The sequence below is a fragment of the Hoplias malabaricus genome, chromosome 9 (genome assembly GCF_029633855.1).
Source record: "Hoplias malabaricus isolate fHopMal1 chromosome 9, fHopMal1.hap1, whole genome shotgun sequence".
Classification (NCBI taxonomy): domain Eukaryota; kingdom Metazoa; phylum Chordata; class Actinopteri; order Characiformes; family Erythrinidae; genus Hoplias; species Hoplias malabaricus.
This window is the reverse complement of record NC_089808.1, coordinates 2,329,404-2,349,157: the sequence shown is the minus strand read 5'-3', so window position 1 is coordinate 2,349,157 and position 19,754 is coordinate 2,329,404. Positions and strand designations below refer to the sequence as shown.

At 42.8% G+C, this 19,754-nt stretch overlaps 2 protein-coding genes across 3 annotated transcripts in view; one reads left to right on the top strand and one right to left on the bottom strand.

Annotated features, from left to right (window-relative positions):
- clcn5b (chloride channel, voltage-sensitive 5b) overlaps nt 1–6,056 on the top strand; it is a 31,572-nt gene extending 25,516 nt beyond the window's left edge. The window contains exons 12-13 of the mRNA XM_066680657.1: nt 450–666; nt 1,454–6,056. Of these exons, the coding sequence (XP_066536754.1) occupies nt 450–666; nt 1,454–1,544 (308 nt within the window). The 3' untranslated portion in view covers nt 1,545–6,056. The remainder of the gene's footprint in view (nt 1–449; nt 667–1,453) is intronic.
- A 3,381-nt stretch (nt 6,057–9,437) lies between these two features.
- tnfsf10l (TNF superfamily member 10, like) overlaps nt 9,438–19,754 on the bottom strand; it is a 28,219-nt gene continuing 17,902 nt past the window's right edge. The window contains exons 3-5 of one of the 2 annotated variants that reach the window (XM_066682016.1): nt 16,661–16,697; nt 16,120–16,212; nt 9,438–14,355 (exon numbers count right to left, since the gene is read on the bottom strand). In XM_066682016.1, coding sequence (XP_066538113.1) covers nt 13,898–14,355; nt 16,120–16,212; nt 16,661–16,697 — 588 coding nt within the window. In that variant the 3' untranslated portion in view covers nt 9,438–13,897. The remainder of the gene's footprint in view (nt 14,356–16,119; nt 16,213–16,660; nt 16,698–19,754) is intronic. The other variant, XM_066682017.1, reaches the window with a different exon arrangement.

Below are 19,754 nucleotides of genomic sequence, written 5' to 3'. Positions count from 1 at the left end.
AATATAGGACCCCAGTCACGTACACCCCACCGTCATGTGCCCCTTTTGCACGTACACCAAGCATCATGTGTACCGTTCATTTCCCAAACTCAGACATTCCCTTAACTGGCACGTATCTGTTATCTTCCATTTCACTTCTGTCAGCAAAAAGATTGCAGACGGTTAAGTCAAGTTCAAATCTATCTAGGGACCTTACTTCCCTATTCTAATCTCTCTGTTCCCCTCTCTCCTGGGTCGTGCCCTGAGGACACAGTGTAATAAGCCCTTTAAGCCCACAAGCTTAAGCACAACATGTTCTATACTTCAATCAGGATGAATGTGTCTATAACAATCATTATACAGTAAAGTGGTGGATTATTATCATTATTAGCGCATTACAATGTTGTATTCCATTTTCCCATCACAATCTACACATCATTCCTTACTTGATCACGGTTTTTCTCTTCCAGATAATGCACGCTGTTGCCAGGAAGGCATTGTAGGCGCATCGCCTATACTCTTCACTGAGCACATTCCATCACAGCTGCAGGGCGGGCCTCCACCACTCAATTTGCGAAGCATTCTGGACCTCAGTCCAATGGCCATCACTGACCACACACCTATGGAGATCACTGTGGACATCTTCCGGAAGCTTGGTCTCCGCCAGTGCCTCGTCACACAAAATGGGTGTGTGTGAGAGTGTGTGTGACAATGTGGGATATGTTAGTACTGTTTCATTTAAAACAAGCTGTGTTTATTAGATCATTACCTCAGTTAATCGTAGACGTAGGTGTAACAACAAATATCTAAAAACAGGTTCCATCATGACCCTCTGAAGGACACTGCAGAAACAGCACTATGTAACGTGTGGAAGAGTATAGGAAACCACCCTCATTGATTTCAGTACAGTGCTGTAAAAATGAGCAAAGTCCCAAATCTTACCTATTGTTCCTTTAAAGTCTTCTCAGATTATTATTCTATTCAGCTCTCTGCTGAGACGATGCAATTCTGAAAATTTACATTGAATGTGACAGGATTGATATGGATTGAGTGAGAGAGGGAAAGAAAGGGCAGTGTGTTTATCTTTCTTTGCCTTCCTGTAGCCAAACGTATTCATAGAACAACAAATGGAATCGTGGAATAATTCTAATAATCACGATAATAATACGTTGACTTAAGAAGAACCATATATTGCTCCGCTGCTTAAAGCAGGAGACACAACATAATTACATCTGTGAGTGATTGAAGGATTGAGAAACAATTTATAACACACACACACACACACACCTGAAAATTTGTAGGTGTGTTAGTGTGCACACTCTCTTGTCTTGATAAACAATAAGCTAGTAAAGTCAGCACAGGTGTTTTATTATTTCGACTTAAACTTTTTTAATCATCAATCTTAATTTCTCTCCAATTTTTATCATTCTCTCTCTCTCTCTCTCTCTCTCTCTCTCTTTCTCTTTATTTATAGGCGTCTCTTGGGGATCATCACAAAGAAGGACATTTTGAAGCACATGGCTCAGATGGCCAACAGAGACCCTGACTCTATTCTGTTTAACTAACGGTTTTCCCATGACCACACATCTGAGGATTGATTCGATCGTCCAAGCCAATGTGTGTGTGTGTGTATTGTGTGTTACTAATGCAGTTATGAGTGTGGCTCCAGGCTGCTTTTATACCAGTGGAGCAAGGCATGCCTGGACATGTCCCAGCACTAGAAAATTATTTATTTTCTTCTCTGGCCTCTCCTGAATCTGCAGAGTCTTGATGAGAAGTCATGAACTGTGTAGACACTGCTGTTGACATTACACACAACCTGCTATACACTGCTGTATTCCCAATACAAATACATACACACACACACACACACACACATGCAGTCATTCTGCGACACCACTGGAGTAACAATTACTCCCAACACTTGTCTTTAAAAAAATGTGAGATCACCAAAATATGCCTGTTCCCAAAATATAATCTATTATGCTGTTATCCCCTGAGCTGCACATCATTGAAACCACTGGGGTACCAGTTAATCCAAACACATCACCACTGATCCACATCTCTCCCTAAAGAGAGTACTATCCCCAAAACACGCCTCAACCTTCCCATAACGATAACATAAATGATAAAAAATATAAAAAATATTGCCTCATGTTTAATTAAAAAAAATGCTCATTGTAGAGAAACTTACTGCATTTTTGCAGTAATGCAAATAGGAACTAGGGGTCTAGAAATCATAAATAATACTTTTAAGGACCAGTGCACATATGTGTCTTATTATTTTCTGTATTTAAATTTGACAGTGGTAAATGTCTTTGGGGAGAGTTTTGCTTTTACCACACTCCTCACAGACAGTCACCCGGAGGAAACCCACGCAGACACAGGGAGAACACACCACACTCCTCACAGACAGTCACCCGGAGGAAACCCACGCAGACACAGGGAGAACACACCACACTCCTCACAGACAGTCACCCGGAGGAAACCCACACAGACACAGGGAGAACACACCACACTCCTCACAGACAGTCACCCGGAGGAAACCCACGCAGACACAGAGAGAACACACCACGCTCCTCACAGACAGTCACCCGGAGGAAACCCACGCAGACACAGAGAGAACACACCACGCTCCTCACAGACAATCACCCAGAGGAAACCCACGCAGACACAGAGAGAACACACCACACTCCTCACAGACAGTCTAAAATAAGTAATTTAGTCATTTTTGATCTAATAACTCTGAGGAGCGTCAGACGTCTGGTTCCTGTCAGTACCACTGTGAACAGTGTTTACTCCAAGTTTCTCTAGAGTGGAGCATTTGACACCAACTTCCTTTGAATTGTTTATATATAAATCATTATATTTTTTCTTTTCAGAAAAGAAATTAGGAAAAATCTGAAGATTTACTTCAAGAATCCTCATTCTCTAACGTGATCTCATTGTGAAACCATAGCAAGTGGTGCAGCAGTGTGTGTTCGAGCTGCAGGTGATGTGTCTGAACTCGTCTGTCAGACAATCGCTGTGGGAAGTGGGCGAGAGATGAGACGAATGTGTATCATGTTTAAAAGTCACACACGTTCTCGCACTCTGACAGTCTCTCGCTCAGAGCTCAGAAAGAGCTCTGTTCCAGTGTCCTGCTGCTGTGCTGCCCAGACGTAAACCAGAGACAGGGTTCTGTTTGAGCTCAGATACCTTGCGTAACTCTGAAATGTTGCAGTTCTGTTCTAGTTTCTGATTGTTCATGTGTGAGCCTGAGCTCAGCTGACCATCAGCCAGCGCTGTTCTATGTGTTGAAGGGATCTATGTCTTAAGCCAGGGTTTAATGTACTGTAGCGAATTATAGACCGTTATAACCACGTCCACTTGTCTTCAGACGACAGGCTTTTATGGTGCCACTCTGATCTCAGTGCTCACTGCTTTGTTGTATGTGGCTGTATTTACATGCAATGCAGTGTACGCATACTCTGTTCGACTGCAGCTCAGGCAGTGTTTACCTTCAGCAGCTGATGACCACTAGAGGTCACTGTTTCTCTCAGGACACTGCTTTCAGTGAAGCATACCCTCACTCATATTTTCTACTTCCATTTCTCTTATTTTTCCTCATAATTGCTTTGTTCTTTTTGCTTTCTTTTCCTTTCTATATGTTATGTCACATTCTCTACTCTCTCTCTCTCTCTCTCTCTCTCTCTCTCTCCCATACACACACACGCTGATGTCATCATTGCTTCATCCCTCTTCTTCACCCCACTGATTTTAATTACTGATAATCAATTCTGTATGTGTGTGGGTTTGTGCACTGATTTTTTTTCTGCTCTGCACCCACTGAGTTTGCTGTGACCTCATACAACCTCGGCAAATGATCTCGTCTGATCACTCGCTTCTTTTGTTTCACTAGTGCTGACAATCACATAACTACATTGGAGCAGGCTCCTCTGAGAGGAAGCTTAACCCCACTCTGGGAGAGGTTCCTGGAGTTTATTTACTGTATTCCTCATCATCCGCATGCTCGCTATTGTCCTCGCATGTTTTTAAAGCCTCTCCTCCAACTTCAATGAGTTTCTTTCCACGCGAAGGGCATTTCATTTGTTTGTGCAGTGTGAAAATAATTGCAGTTCTAAAACTACTCTTGGCTTGCTCTCTCTCTCTCTCTCGCTCTCGCTTACTCACTTACCTTTTTATTGCTGTTTCTCTCACTTTTTCTCTCTCTCATTTCTTATTACTTCTCTCACTCTCTCTACCCTTTTCCTTTACCTTTTTTCTATTTCTCTCTCTCGCACACTCCCCCCCCCCCTCTACTGTAATACACTCTCCGTCTCGGAGGCACTATTGTTCCCCCTTGTCTGGGCTAACAGTCGCCAGGATGTTCCCCGACTGTGTTTTGCCCCCTCACTAAAAGCCCAGCCCTCTTCCACTCTTAGAGAGCCAATTTCCGGACCTGTCGAGCAACAACAGCCAATTCTGGATTATTATAATAGAGTCAAGGAAAGAAATGCTCTCACCCTTCTCTGCTGATTGAAGCAAACATTTGTGTGTGTAGAGGTGTGTGTGTGTGTGTAAAATGTGGTGGAATGATGGCTTATGCTTTTTTAAATTTTATTATAACCCCCCCCCTTTAGAAAACAAGAGAGTGCGGTGAGAGAGGCCAGAAAGAAGGTTAATTAAACAGCGCTCGCTCACTGGTCAGCAGCCGGATCACTTTTCACAAAGGTCCCTTCTGTGTGGCACAAGGGTTATATGAGAGAGAGAGAGAGAGAGAGAGAGAGAGAGAGAAAAAAATATTGCCTAGTAGGAGCCCCACTGCTGGCTTACTGAGCCTCCACCAGCTTCTTTGCTGTAACTCAACACTGTATTGGCTTTAAGGTCGCACTCCAGGGCTGAATGAAATGTTGACTGGAACAGGACATGCCACAGACCCCCCCCCCTCCACCACCACCACCAGCAACCCCCCAACTCCTGCTCCTTATCTGCAGAATGTGGCCCACCACCCTGTGGAAGAATGTAGGAGTTAGTGCTTTATCCAGCTGTGGTTATTAACCACCTGCCAAAACGGACCTTTGCTTTAACTAATGTGCTGTTCAAACTCAGGAAGACAAACAAGCAAAAATCCAAAAGCCAAATGAACGCTGTTGAGGAGACGTTTGTGGAAAAGGCGTCTGTGTTTTCTCCCCTTGTTCTTGCTGCGGAGTGAGAGTGACTGCTCGAATCATCCCTAAGGGACTGCTGTTACTGGTCTTTGTAGATATGCTTCTCTCACGTTTATACGGAACGTCTGAGTGACACGGGCACCTTCGCTAGCTCTAGTGACAGTATTTTGGGCTGTCAATGTGTTTTCCAGTCCTTTTTCTTGAATTATTCCCTGCACTCCACCTCTGTGCTTTGTAACGGACGATGCTGAGATACATAACGATGACTGGAAGCACCCAACAACAAAATAGTTTTACGTCTGAGGCGTTGGTGGCTGTTTACGTTCATCAAAGTATAGTTTAATCAGCTCAATAGTTGGACCAAGTGTGCGGAGTATGAACAATGCCCTTAAATATGCAAAGATGGGCGCCGTAGGGATCAGGGTTGGGACCCCAGTTTTTTGTAAACAATGTATTTTGATGCTTCACTATGGATTTCATTCAGCAGACGACTATCTTTCGTCTCAAACGTTCCCTCAATAAGAATTCTAACACTAATGCTATTAATAAATTACTGAATTTCAGCAGATTAACAAGCTGTTAACAACTTGAGCGTTTGTAAATATGCTTTAAAAGAACATCAAAGCAAAGTATGACTCTGTTTTCTCACCGCACCACTTTTCTGGGCCTAGTCTCCATAGTGTTTACATCATCATCATCACCTTCAGAGTGAGCACTTTAAAGTCTTAGTGTCTTTGTTGTACACTTGTAGGAGGATGGGTCCTGAATGTTTTGAAGGTTCTTTATAGAATCGTTGATGAGGTCTATGCAGTAAAATGTCTAGAATTCGATATTTATTTTACACAAAATAGACACTGTGTACTTTACAGGAAGGTTTTTCACTGCCAGTAACTTTCTGAAATGTTCTTGAACGTTTAGAATAAATCTAAAGCATTTCACCTGGAGGCTTTTTTTGTGTGAGTGAGTGAGTGAGTGAGTGAGTGAGTGAGTGAGTGAGTGAGTGAGTGAGTGAGTGAGTGAGTGAGTGAGTGAGTGAGTGAGTGAGTGAGTGAGTGAGTGAGTGAGTGAGTGAGTGAGTGAGTGAGTGAGTGAGTGAGTGAGTGAGTGAGTGAGTGAGTGAGTGAGTGAGTGAGTGAGTGAGTGAGTGAGTGAGTGAGTGAGTGAGTGAGTGAGTGAGTGAGTGAGTGAGTGAGTGAGTGAGTGAGTGAGTGAGTGAGTGAGTGAGTGAGTGAGTGAGTGAGTGAGTGAGTGAGTGAGTGAGTGAGTGAGTGAGTGAGTGAGTGAGTGAGTGAGTGAGTGAGTGAGTGAGTGAGTGAGTGAGTGAGTGAGTGAGTGAGTGAGTGAGTGAGTGAGTGAGTGAGTGAGTGAGTGAGTGAGTGAGTGAGTGAGTGAGTGAGTGAGTGAGTGAGTGAGTGAGTGAGTGAGTGAGTGAGTGAGTGAGTGAGTGAGTGAGTGAGTGAGTGAGTGAGTGAGTGAGTGAGTGAGTGAGTGAGTGAGTGAGTGAGTGAGTGAGTGAGTGAGTGAGTGAGTGAGTGAGTGAGTGAGTGAGTGAGTGAGTGAGTGAGTGAGTGAGTGAGTGAGTGAGTGAGTGAGTGAGTGAGTGAGTGAGTGAGTGAGTGAGTGAGTGAGTGAGTGAGTGAGTGAGTGAGTGAGTGAGTGAGTGAGTGAGTGAGTGAGTGAGTGAGTGAGTGAGTGAGTGAGTGAGTGAGTGAGTGAGTGAGTGAGTGAGTGAGTGAGTGAGTGAGTGAGTGAGTGAGTGAGTGAGTGAGTGAGTGAGTGAGTGAGTGAAAGAAAGAAAGAAAATATCATATTGTGTGGACCTCACTTAAATGTTGGGTACTTTCCTTTCTCTTTGGGACCACAATGTAAATCAAGTTTCAGGGTTGGGGTTAGCATTAAGGCTAAGTTAGTAGTACTTGTGATAAAGTTACTGGTAAATATCCAAATAATGAAGTCTATATAATATCCCCAAAGATCACAAAAACGTTTGAGCACACGAGAAAGATAAAACATTTGAAGAATCAGGGTATGTGTGATTTTTTTTTTTTTTTTTTTTTTGGTCGGTCACTCAGTCAAAGACAATTAAAAATAATAATTAATAAATCGACAGTAATACAAGTTATGTAAATAATGTTTCAGATCTAGTGAAAGTCCCTCAAAATGTTGGCTTTGTGTTTGTCTTGGTATTACGCAGCATTCAAAGGAAATTGCAGGTCCCGGTCTGAACTACTGAGGATTACATCTAAGGCTTTAGCTCAAAATCTGAATCTTTGGTCAGATCATGTGATGCGGATGCTTTGTTAGAAGGGATGAATAATGATTCACAGTGGGAAATGGCAAACATTACCAATGACCTTAAAGGAACACTGTGTGATATCTCACCTTAAAATTACAACTTTAAAATCATTGTGATGTTTCTCTGAGTGGTAATAAAAAGAAAAGAGCCTCTGTGATTGCTACCCTGGACTTGGCAATGCAGAAACTGCACTGTGTAACTTTTGGAGAAGGGTAGGAAACCACTCTCACTCCCAACTACTCCTTCACCCTTCCCCATAAATTATCGTGCAGTGCTGTAAAAATGAATTTCACTAGGGGGAGCCCCAGGAACAAAATAATAATAATCATAATAATAATAAACCCTCTTATCTAGTGTTCTTTTAACACATTCATTCATTATCTGTAACCCTTATCCAGTTCAGGGTTGCGCTGGGTCCAGAGCCTACCTGGACTCACTGGGCGCAAGGCGGGAATACACCCTGGAGGGGGCGCCAGTCCTTCACAGGGCAACACACACTCAAACCTACAAACACTTTGAGTCACCAATCCACCTACCAACGTGTGTTTTTGGACTGTGGGAGGAAACTGGAGCACCCGGAGGAAACCCACGCAGACACAGAGAGAACACACCACACTCCTCACAGACAGTCACCCAGAGGAAACCCACGCAGACACAGAGAGAACACACCACACTCCTCACAGACAGTCACCCGGAGGAAACCCACGCAGACACAGAGAGAACACACCACACTCCTCACAGACAGTCACCCAGAGGAAACCCACGCAGACACAGAGAGAACACACCACACTCCTCACAGACAGTCACCCGGAGGAAACCCACGCAGACACAGAGAGAACACACCACACTCCTCACAGACAGTCACTTGGAGAGGGACTCGAACCCACAACCACCAGGTCCCTGGAGCTGTGCGACACTACCAGTTTGAAAGTTTGTTACACATATTATACCAGATAAACTATCATCATAATATGGCCCCAGTCACTCTGCTTTCTGTGCTTGTATATTTTTACCTGCTTTGACTATCAACCTCAAGCAAGGACTGACTGTTCACTCTCCCCTACCTGGAATCCCTGGGCGCAAGGTTTTTGGTATTTGTGTCAGAAGAGCAAAATCCAGGATGTGGAGCGACTAGGACCTTTTTTCCTGGACTAGGACGCCAGTGAAATATTTAGCTAGAACGGTATGTGCTAGCCAAGAACCATTTTGGAAATATTTTTCACGCAGTGTGCTATAGGAGTAAAAACTGGAGCTGGCAGTTTTCTGGCTTTCCCAGCTGTCCCTTTTTGTTTGTTTGTGTTTACTCATCCCCAATGCCTGTGCAAACACGGATGCAGCCGTTCGTCCATCAGGTCTGGACAGTGACAGCCTGTGAATGGTTTCTGATGGCATTCAAGAGCATTCCATCGGACAAGGACACATTTGTGGCCAGGAATGCTTCAGTGAATTGCTCTCAAGGGTTAAGATGGCATTAGTCCGATGAACCGCTGAATGGACTGGGCCAGAGGCGTGGGAGTGTGGGCAGTAATAGCGTATGTGGGGTCAGTGTGTGTGAAGTCAGCTCTTAGTTGCCTCTCGGGGGGGCACATGTTTGTAGTTCGGGACAATGAGGGGAGTGTATATACACGAGTGTTTGTCTGAGGGACAAAGAGGCAAACGGCACAATCAGTCAGTACTGAGGTGGTCAGATGTGTGTGGTCTGTCATTGTGTGAAGGACCGTGTAGGCTGTAAGTGTATGTGTGTGAGAACGGAGGGCTTGGAACCCCCTCCAGCAGGACTGAGTATGATAGTGACTCATACTTGGCTTGTCTGAGTGACTTATGTGAGTAGAAGGGGTTCTAGCTGCATGTGGGTTGCAGGGGGTGTGTGATCATAAACTGAAGTGTTGGTGTGAGAGCTTTAAGTCGCATACAAGGACATGATTAATGGCCAACAGTTTAGGGGGAAAATAAATAAATAAAGGGACGTTGTCTAGACGTCAACACACTCACCCGTGACTCACTGCTCAAAGACAAGCTTTTTAATGGTTAGAAATGACAATTTACAATAAAAAAAACATCCCTCGGAAAAACACAAATCACAGAAGATCAAGGAAATTACAATTCTTTTACAGTTCGCCAGAGGTTTTTACATTTTTACAGTGAGAAAACAACAGTGGTAAACAGTGCATGTTATCTTTCATCGAAGGAAAACCCCGGACCCAGATTGGTGATTAAAGACTCTGTAAAAGTGTAAAAAAAAAGAGAGCTAACGTAGCTCTGGGCAGAAAATGAAAAACAATAGCCCTTTTGTTCAGAACGGCTCGCTGGGTTCTGACTACATTCTGCTCCAAAACTCCACCGCAATCCCGTCCGCACTCCGGAGAGAGTTCAAATACACCGTCTTTATTTCAACGCTGGGCACTTGATGCATCACATCCATTGTTTGTACAATCATCTTTTAAAAAGCACAACACAAACACACATTTATTCACTTTAAGGCCTTTTGCGTCCACCGTTTTCACATTTGGCTCCTGACAACGGAGAAGGCAATCCCTTCTGGAAATCATCTGGAATTCTGCACAGTATTCCTCGCCCTATCCATGCCTCCGGTTCTTAAACGGATTGGACGGATGTCCTTATTTCCACTTGTGAAGTCCTGAAGGGTCCCACTAAGACACTGAAACACTAAAAGGAGGATAGTGAGACATAAGAGACTAGGATCCTGGGATCAGGGGGGAATCCTGTCCTGTGATTGGTTGTGGAATTCATTCCACATTCTTCGGAATGATACATCTTTTGTTGTATTGGTTTATTTATATATTATACATTTAATAAGAGTCTGTTCATTCCAATAATTATTCAGGGATATGTTTATGATGTTTATTTAGGTCACTGTTAGAAACAAAATAGAAAAAAATAGAATAGAATCGAACATTCCGTTTGAGGCTGAGATCCTCTAAACACAGCGTTCCATTAAAACTGCGCTAAGGACAAATCTTGGGAAGCAATGGTAGAGAGTTATGGCACATTTATGTTTAACCAAAGAGTCTGAGAAAGTGTCGGTTGACACTGTTTTAACCCGCAATTTCTGTGATCGGATCAATTAACCACGTACTAAACCTGCGGGGAACATCCCCAGGAAGCTGTGTGATTAATGTTTGTCATGTGACTTACACCACATTTGGATACAGTGAGAAATGGAGTATAGCCCAAGTGCAAATGGAATGTGTTTACTACGGCAATCATGACAATCCAACACAAGACGGAAGAATGTAAAAAACAAACAAACAACAGCTTAATATCTTGGCAAATGAAGTCCTTTTGAAGTCATGTTATAAATATTTGCCAGTGTTGGGAGAATTGTTTATTTGTTTACATTTAACTTAATATTCAAATGAACTTTAAAAGTGAATTTGTCTCAGTTTTGCACGTATTCAAATATGCACTCGAGAAACATCGACTGGCAAAAGGTGATAACGTCGCTTGATTTATTAAAAAAAATAAAGTGATTTAAAAATTGAAACCTAAATATTATTCTCACAGCAACTGTACAATGAGAAGTATTCCATACTTCAATAAGATTTAAGATCAATTCAACAGCCAAAATATTAATTTTGCCGTGTGAACAGAAGTAACCCAACTTTGTCAAACTGGGGACGCCTTGTGTCTAAACATGTAAATGACTCCCTTAAACATACACATTGTTTATTTTCTTACGTTCAGGTGGCCATTTTAACACAAGACTAAGCACTGAATCTGAAAAAAACAAGCCTTTGGTGAAAGAGGAACTTAGTTATTGTAGGAAATATGACTAAGAGTGGAACCTTCTTCCAAATCATTGCTTGCTTTCGGCTTCAAAAACCCGCAGTTCCTTAATGGTTTCCATCACAGTACAAGTTTAAAGCCGTGTGGTGGTGGTTTGTTTGCGTTCGAACACGGCAGGCTCTGATTGGAGGGGTCTGGGTCAGGAGTGTCGCATGGTAATAGACTCTACGCCAGCGTAGTGACGGTATCATGATGAGTGACGTTCCACATCAAACCGAGCTTAATCCTTAACGCCGGCTGCACAATATGTCTGGCTGTGGTCTGAGTTTGCCCTTTTCCGAGACGCCGCGCCAGACTGGACTGCTGCAGCTGATGGATGGAGACAGTGATTTATAACAAAGTCCAGCATGGCTCTGACCACAGTCCGCAGGAAAGGAAGGCAGATACCTCCCACTGTGTGCATTGTGTATTAGAACATGCCCCTCTGGAGTAGTGGCTTTATCAGAAAGAGCTTAAAGCTTGGAGTCCAGTGAGAGGAAGAAAAATAACCCATTTACATTTTACAGTGAGGTCCAACGGAGCCCTTTGTCTAGCTCCCATTGTGACTGGACTTAACCCTTTTGTCCATTCACACTGGAGACTTACGACCGTACCCTCACTCACTTGTCCGTCACACGGCATGCACTGGCCTTCACCGAGCTGCTCATTTTTCCTTTGCTTGCACAGAATCTGTTTTTTGAAAGCTGTTTGAAACTCTACTCATGCTTCACCCACTACAAAAGCCTCCTGTAGCAACTGTTGCTAGGTTGGACAAACTGTATATAACGCTGGTTATAATTCAATATCATTTCAGCTATTCCCCTGACGTGTCCTAACAGCGTGACCTGTCCTACGTGCAATGGCCCCGAGTACGTGGACCCTGTTCATCGATAAAGAAAACTTTATAAAATGTTGAACCCAGTTCAGACCAAAGACTTTTAAACGTGACACAGAAATCTGAAAATTACAGAAATGACATTGGAATCATTCGTTTATCACATTTTAAATATTTGTAAAACTATATCCAAATACTTTTGGGGCCCACAGTATACACACTTCATATGGCAGAATATTAATAATGCTCCCTAATCGTAGGCATTGTAGAAGAATGCTGCCTTTTTCATTGGTTGAATGGGTTTTTTATTCAGAATTCTGTAGAGTTCAATCAACTCAGCAACAGTTGCTCTAAAAGGATGCGTTTGTAGGTGGGGAATGAACTGGTCATTCATTCATCTATAGCATCCAAGGCCTCAATAGCCTACCGTACACACACACACACACACACACGTGTGGCATTTAACATTTTGTACAATTTGGCCACATAGACCAAAGATCAAGGGTGTTTCCTTTTCTATTTATCACAGATGAGCAAGAGTGTGTGTGTGTGTGTGTGTGTCTGCTTTGAGAGAGTAGGCGTACAGTGGGAGTACAAGATTTGTGTGGGAGTGTGAAAACATGTTGTTGCGCTTAATTTATACAAGAGTCTCCGAGCACTTAATGGAAGGATCAACATATCCCAGCATGCACCTGCGACTATGACTCGTGAGCGCTGCAGTAAGTGGTATCTTGACAAGAGAAAGCAGTCTAATGCTTGTCGTTATGAGACGAATATCAGAAGAAATAAACTAGAATCAATAAATTAGATGATGAGTCTATACTGTGCCAAGGGGCAGAGGACCGCGTGTGTCTCACGTTTTAGAGTTGTTTTGTACAGTTATAGAAAGACGACTGTATGTGAATAAGCTACATAAGCAACGTCGTGGAAAAGCACTGATAAAAAAGGAGAACAAGCTCCTTTAAGGCCACATGCATATATTTCATACCAGACTTCTGGTGGAGAACATTACTGAATAGCAATAGGAAGACGATGAGTGGTGTCATGGTTCTCAAGCATGAGATGAATGTTTTGGAGTGTTTAAAGGTGTCTGAGATGCCTTCAATTGTCAATATAGCATTTTTTTCCAGTAAGGGCCTTTGGCATTGCGTGTTTGTGTGTGTGTATAATTATCCCTGCTGGTGGTGTGTGTGTTAGGGCATCGTTTTAGGGCATCTGTGATAACATGCTGCTCCACTGGTTGGACTGGCCAGGGAAAATTCCTCCCCTTTTGCAAGCTGCCAGTTCCGTGTGTGTGGCAAATAATGATGCATGCCTCTCCGCTCTTCTCTTTCTTCCACATTCCTCCTGTCATCCACTCTCTTCTCACTACTCAATTCTTTTAAAAAATGTGTTAAATCCAATGCACCCCAGACTGAGAGAAGGGAACAGGCTCCATTTTCACCTCATTTTGAACATGAGACATTTACGTTGTTGGCACAGATGCAGCCTTAAAGAGTCCTGGCCGTGCTTGCAGTCCTTTTTCTTTTTTCCCCATATTTTGCTACTGTTTCCAAGCCCCACATCTTTGATGTGGTTTTAGAAATATACATACATTCTTCTGCCTTAAAAAATTCAAAATAAAACATGTCCGAAGTCTTCCAAACCACTTCCTTCACATATATAGATAAAAAAAAGATCTTGACTTGATCTTGATCAAAGTAAAAATAAACAAAGCAATGTTTATTCCACCTCCCAGGGTCATGGGACCCAGTGACATTAAGAAAAGAGAATCCTCCCAGTGCCTTATGAGTAACGGAGTCTTGGCAGAGCTTGTTGTTGTTGTTGTTGTTGTTGTAGTTGCTGTTAACTTTACAGGTCCAGACGGAAAGCTCCGAAGTAGCTGGAGGAGTCCTCCCCGTGCACCATGGATGGAGAGGAGACAGACACAAAGACCTCGTCCCCGGCACGGAGCTCAAAAAGACCACCCTGGTACACCGAGTGCAGGGCATACTCAGCGTCCGGCGCCCAGCATTTGGTGCCCACACCCTTCAGCAGTTGGATGGGCTTCAAGTAAGAGGTCTTCTTGTAGATGCACTGGACCAGCTGGTGGCTGGTGCTGTGCTGCTCACCCTCACTGGGCGACGGGTAGCGGAAGTAAACCTGTGCGTACAGGTAATAACGGCCATCCTGGGGCACACGCAGACGCCCGTTAGACAGTGTCATATTGTGGAGGTGAGCGCCAAAGCTCTGGTTGGCCCAGGACCGCACAGGGTGGCGGCAGGACTGGTGCAGGTCGGCCTGGGGGTTGGGATATAGAGTGGTCACACCTGCAAATGAGAGTTGGGAGACAAAGTCAACGGCACAGGTAGATATTTGAGACTAAATAGTACATTTACATGCAAAAATTCACTCTTGATCAAAAGAAACCACGTGTGTCGGGCAATTAACTTTAGTCAACAGCTCAGTGGTGAAGGATGATGTATAACATCCAATTACCTGTTAGCTACTCGTTCTCATAGCTGCATTTCCCAAACTAAAGAAGCAAAGAGAGAAAAATGCAGAGGAAATTGAAAAAACAGAGGCCTGTTAGTGAGATAAGGGCGGACAGAAGAAGAATGGGGATATGGAAGGGATGCATATTAATGAGGAACAGCCAGAGGAAGGTATGGATATGTAGGAGTCAGAATGAAGAATGCGCTGCACAATCGAGAACAGGGAGGATTGTGGGGACAGGACATGGAGGGGAGGGGTTGGACAAGCATTAAGAATCACATTCCTCAAAGAAGATCAATCGATCAGATAAGAGCTGCTCTTTGATACGTATTCCCAAATCCGAATGTAGCTTTCCTCCGTGCTGACAGGGAAGTCGGGAGAAGACCACAGATGAGCAGCAGATGTCTAGAATAGCCCTTTCCTTTTCATCCCCAGCTCAGTGATATAAACATTTTCAGCAGTGCCGCATTTGCAGCTCTTTGTACTTTGGCAGCATACATCAGTTCATGACGTCTATGAGTGATCCGTTATTATGCCGTATGGTATATAGTAATCTGCCGATGCCTCGAGTCATGTTTTTTGAGTTATGGTGCATCTGTTCAGAATCAGACAGGAAAAAGCTGGAGGAGAAAGAAATGGCAGCGTGCTGTGAACCGTTTTCCAATTTAATGATCGCACTTGTGACTCACGCTGTCAAAACACAGCGACTTCGGTTTATCCAACTTCTTTACGGTTTTCTCGGTCACACACATCACTTATCACTGTTTTTCCATTTTTATTAAATCACTAAACCTTTTACTCAAACGTAACCCTTGAACTACAATTACATCATTTAGACATATTTTATACCACATCTATTAAACAGTTTATATAACAGTTCATTAATATTTATTACAATATCGCTCTTGGGCTAGCTTCCCAATGCTTCTATGAATTAAGACCTGGTAGATAGCAATGCTGTCACTTCCATTTAACAATGCTCTTATCACTACGAAGTCTTTTGGAAACCCAGCTGTTGACAATCCTCTAATCACAGAAGGTTTCCCCCTGTGTACAGTGAATATATTAACCAACTACAGCTCCAGATGACTCTTCTGATGACTTAAGGTATTTATGTAATCCAAAAAGAGTGTGTTGCGCTATAAGTGCAAACATTTGTAGACACTGTTGCTAATTAGCGAATGTGTTACTTTAAAGTGTCGCTGTTGCTCACAGAGGAGTTCAACTCTACACAAACATTTTAATACTCTCCATAGAAACGCACTGGAAACAGAATGCAGTGCGGAATGCATGCGAGTCGAAGATAATCCCAATGAATAAACCCCTAAACTGTGTTATTAAGCACTGGATTCGAGTTCTCTGAAGTGATGGAGCTCCACCTAAAACCTTTGGGATGAGCTGGAGTGAACTGAACATCAGGACCTAACCTCACTAATGTTCTTTGCAATGTTCTAGCATCTAGTGTGAAGACTAGCTTCACTCCCAGAAGGGTGTAGGCAGCATAAACTCCCTAATAATACCTTTGATTTATGGATGAGCAGATCCACCACAACGTATTTTGACCAGAAATTAAATCCAAGCAAAGTCACACGGCTCACCTTGTAGGCCGCTGAGCGTGAGGTGGGCTGAAGGTCTCTGTGTCACAAACTTTGACCCTGTCGTGTTGTAAGTGCGAGGCATAGTTCTTGCTTCTGGGAAAGGAACACAGCAAAATCAGAGCAGAATTCCAACAACACGCAAGCCAAAACCCAACGAAACAGAGCAGCATATCATTCATCAGTTTTGAGTACGTCTGAACAGGCCTGCTCCCTTGGAGTATTAAAAATTTAATACGAAACAGCACTGCAACATTTCGAGTGAATTAAATTTATTGATACAAGTCGAACCAATTATCAATATTTTATTATTCGTGCACTAATGCTACGCCAACCAAACAACTAATATTATGTCATTGTTTCTGAGTCCACAAGATGGTGTTTATGAAGCCTTTGTTTTGACATATGGCTATTATCAGCATACGTGAGTGCACTTTCCAGTGCTGTAGAGTTGTTCCATGCAACACAAGTGGTGTGGTGTGACAGTATGGGGTCTCTAGTCATACCCACCACTGACGATTGCATGCGGCACTTTGACACTCACCTTGCAAAGTGTGCTTGGAGATGATATTTTCCGTGACCTGTGACAGATATAAAAGTGTCCCATTAGTACCCAATGACTCACCAAATTCCTGGTGATTATAAACTGTCTGAAGACATCTTATACGCTCTCATCAAGTTTCTTTTTCTGACAGGTGGTTTTATGCAACCTTACACTGTGTTTCTGCTTCCTGAGTGTCTTTTTTCACCCTCCCTCTTTCTGCCTCATGTCTCTCACACATTCTCCATTACCCCATACACATGTGCTTTATCTCAAGTTCTCCAACATTTAGTGTCCGTTTAGATGGCAGAAATGGGACTCAACCATTAAAGGCTTTTCCTTGAGGTCCACTTATGACATTTGTGTGCGTTCATGTCAAAAGAAACTCTCATAATTTGTTTTACATGACCGTTATCCAACCTCACTTTAGCCCTTGTGTTCTAGCTCTGTACAGTTGCTCCTTTAAAAAAAGCAGTGTAAGGTGAAAACTCATCTTATAGCTTTAGTTAGGGTGACCAGACGTCCTCTTTTACCCGGACATGTCCTCTTTTTTAGACTTAAAAAAATGTCCGGGCGGAATTTCATTTAAATAACGTCCGGCATTTTGTTTTTCTAGAGCTTAGATACAACTTCGAGAAGTTTCGTTCACAAACTAGTCCCGCCCTCCCCTACTCCGATTGGTTCGCTTGAGTGAGAAGCGGGCGTGGTGAAGTACCGTTATTGGTCGATAAACTTCTCTGTAAACATTTAATTGGTCAGTCTGCACGTCAGTAGTCCTTGTTTACGTCAGCGGCAAAGCTCATGTACCTACTAGTGATGGGAATTTCGGCTCTTTTTGGGGAGCCGGCTCTTTTGGCTCGGCTCTTCTTGAAGAGCCGGCTCTTTCGGCTCCTAAATGGCGAAACCACTTATTTCCACTGGTACAGAACAATATTACCTACATTTTACATGACTATATGGAAAAAATATTATTGTTCAATATTAAAAATAATAAATAGTGTTGCAACGGCCAATTGTTTTTATGGCTGTTTTGTAATAACTCACTGATGGCACTCACACATTCAATTGTATAAATAACTGGATTTTCATTTAAACACCTTAATAAAAATCACTTGTAAACTCTGAAGTATAGCCAATTGAACCCAAAAGGTAGGTTTTACAAAATAGCTTATTAAATTAAATAAAATTAAATTTAAATAAAGTATAAAATAATAATAAAATAAGGGTTGGAGATTGCTTGATGTTCTCTGATTGGTTGAATGACAAGCCTTAGAAATAAATGGCTCGGTCTTAAACGGGAACCGGCTCTCATCGTTCACTTACAAGAGCCGGCTCTTTGAACCGGTTCGTTTGCGACCGACACATCACTAGTACCTACCCTCATCTTGAGCAGCTATGCCGAAACGTAAACGTAATTGCTCTGATGAATTAAAAAAAGAAATTCCCATGTTTTGTGCAGTAAATTAAGGTGTAAAGGACCCAAAAGCACACATAGGTTCAGCTAAGAACACAACGGCAGCGAGGGGCTGAATGGTTAGGGGAAAAATTGTTAAATGTCAGAGTATACAGGGTTTTGTCACATAACAAAAGCTTAGTTGGACATATCTGGGTCAGTTTTCCATAGAATACCTCTATATTTGGCTTTCTATGAAACAGACCTTTAAACAATGCAATTATTAGTGTCCACATTATTCTTAGCAGCTAGCTTTGGGAGACCGGTACCTCAGGAAAAGCTGCAAATAGTTTTGAGGGGCTGCTCCGTCTGGGGGCATGTTTGCAGTAACCTGTGACGGCCATATTTAAACCAGTCACCTACCAGTATTCAGTTCATTTGTTCCTGTCATACTGACCGGGATATGAACCAGCAAACTTCTGCATAATGGGCTTCCTCTACTGCCTCCAGCCCTGTCCCCATCCCCAGACTTAACCTTGTCCTAACCTTTACTGAAAAGACAGATTAAAGTAATCAGAAGCTTAATGACTTTAAATATAGTCAAATCCAGTACAAAGGGGAAATTTCACATTTTATCATTACATTTAAACACAAAAGTATAGTTTGGGTCACCAGCAGAGGCAAGCAGTTCTGCTGGGGAAAAAAATGTCAGTAACTTTTTGCAGTTGTCCGGAAACAAGCATTTGGAACAGAAGAGTTATGCTGACCTTAACGTGTGACGTAATGCTGTGGAACATGTGTTTCTGAAACATGCCTGAACCTTTGTGTGCCGGTGTCAAATGTCCAGTCCTTACCATGCACACAATGGTGGGAAAACAAAAAAAAGGGGAGTGCGACTAGAAAAGCAACTTTCAAAAACTCCACACAAGCGCTGAAGAATTTCTTCAACACGTATCGCATTTCAAGATATTACTAAGTAGCTTCTCCGACATCCGCCACATTTCTTCCTTCCTTCAGTTCACAAGAAGGAGCTCATTCAGTAAAAGGGCAACAACTGCCCGTGGCTGCTATGATTAAATATAAAAAAAAAAAGTTATCAGCAGGTAGATTGGCTCCTGACTTCTACTCATTCGGAAGGTTTTAAGGTAGATGCTGGAATATTTCTTTGAGGATTTAACGGTATCACGTCAGTTCTAGATCACACACACCTTTCCAACTCATTCTAGAAACATATTCAGTGGAGTCTGTCAAGAACAATGGTTCACTGTCTCACAGCCCAGTGCTTGGTGCCTATATACCCCTCTAGACGATGTCTGGCATTGGGCATAGTGATCTCAGGCTAATGTGGGGCTTTAAAGATAAATGTTAACAACTGTGTCTTCAATAAGTGTTTAATTGACCAATTGTAAGGAATGTCTATAAACATTTTCTTCATGCAGTGGATATAAAACAGTTACGGCCGAACATGAGGCCTGAGATATTGTTTTGGCTTAAAATGTTGTTGCTGTAGGAGTGTGGTGTGTTCTCTCTGTGTCTGCGTAGGTTTCCTCCGGGTGACTGTGAGGAGTGTGGTGTGTTCTCTCTGTGTCTGCGTAGGTTTCCTTCGGGTGACTGTGAGGAGTGTGGTGTGTTCTCTCTGTGTCTGCGTAGGTTTCCTCCGGGTGACTGTGAGGAGTGTGGTGTGTTCTCTCTGTGTCTGCGTAG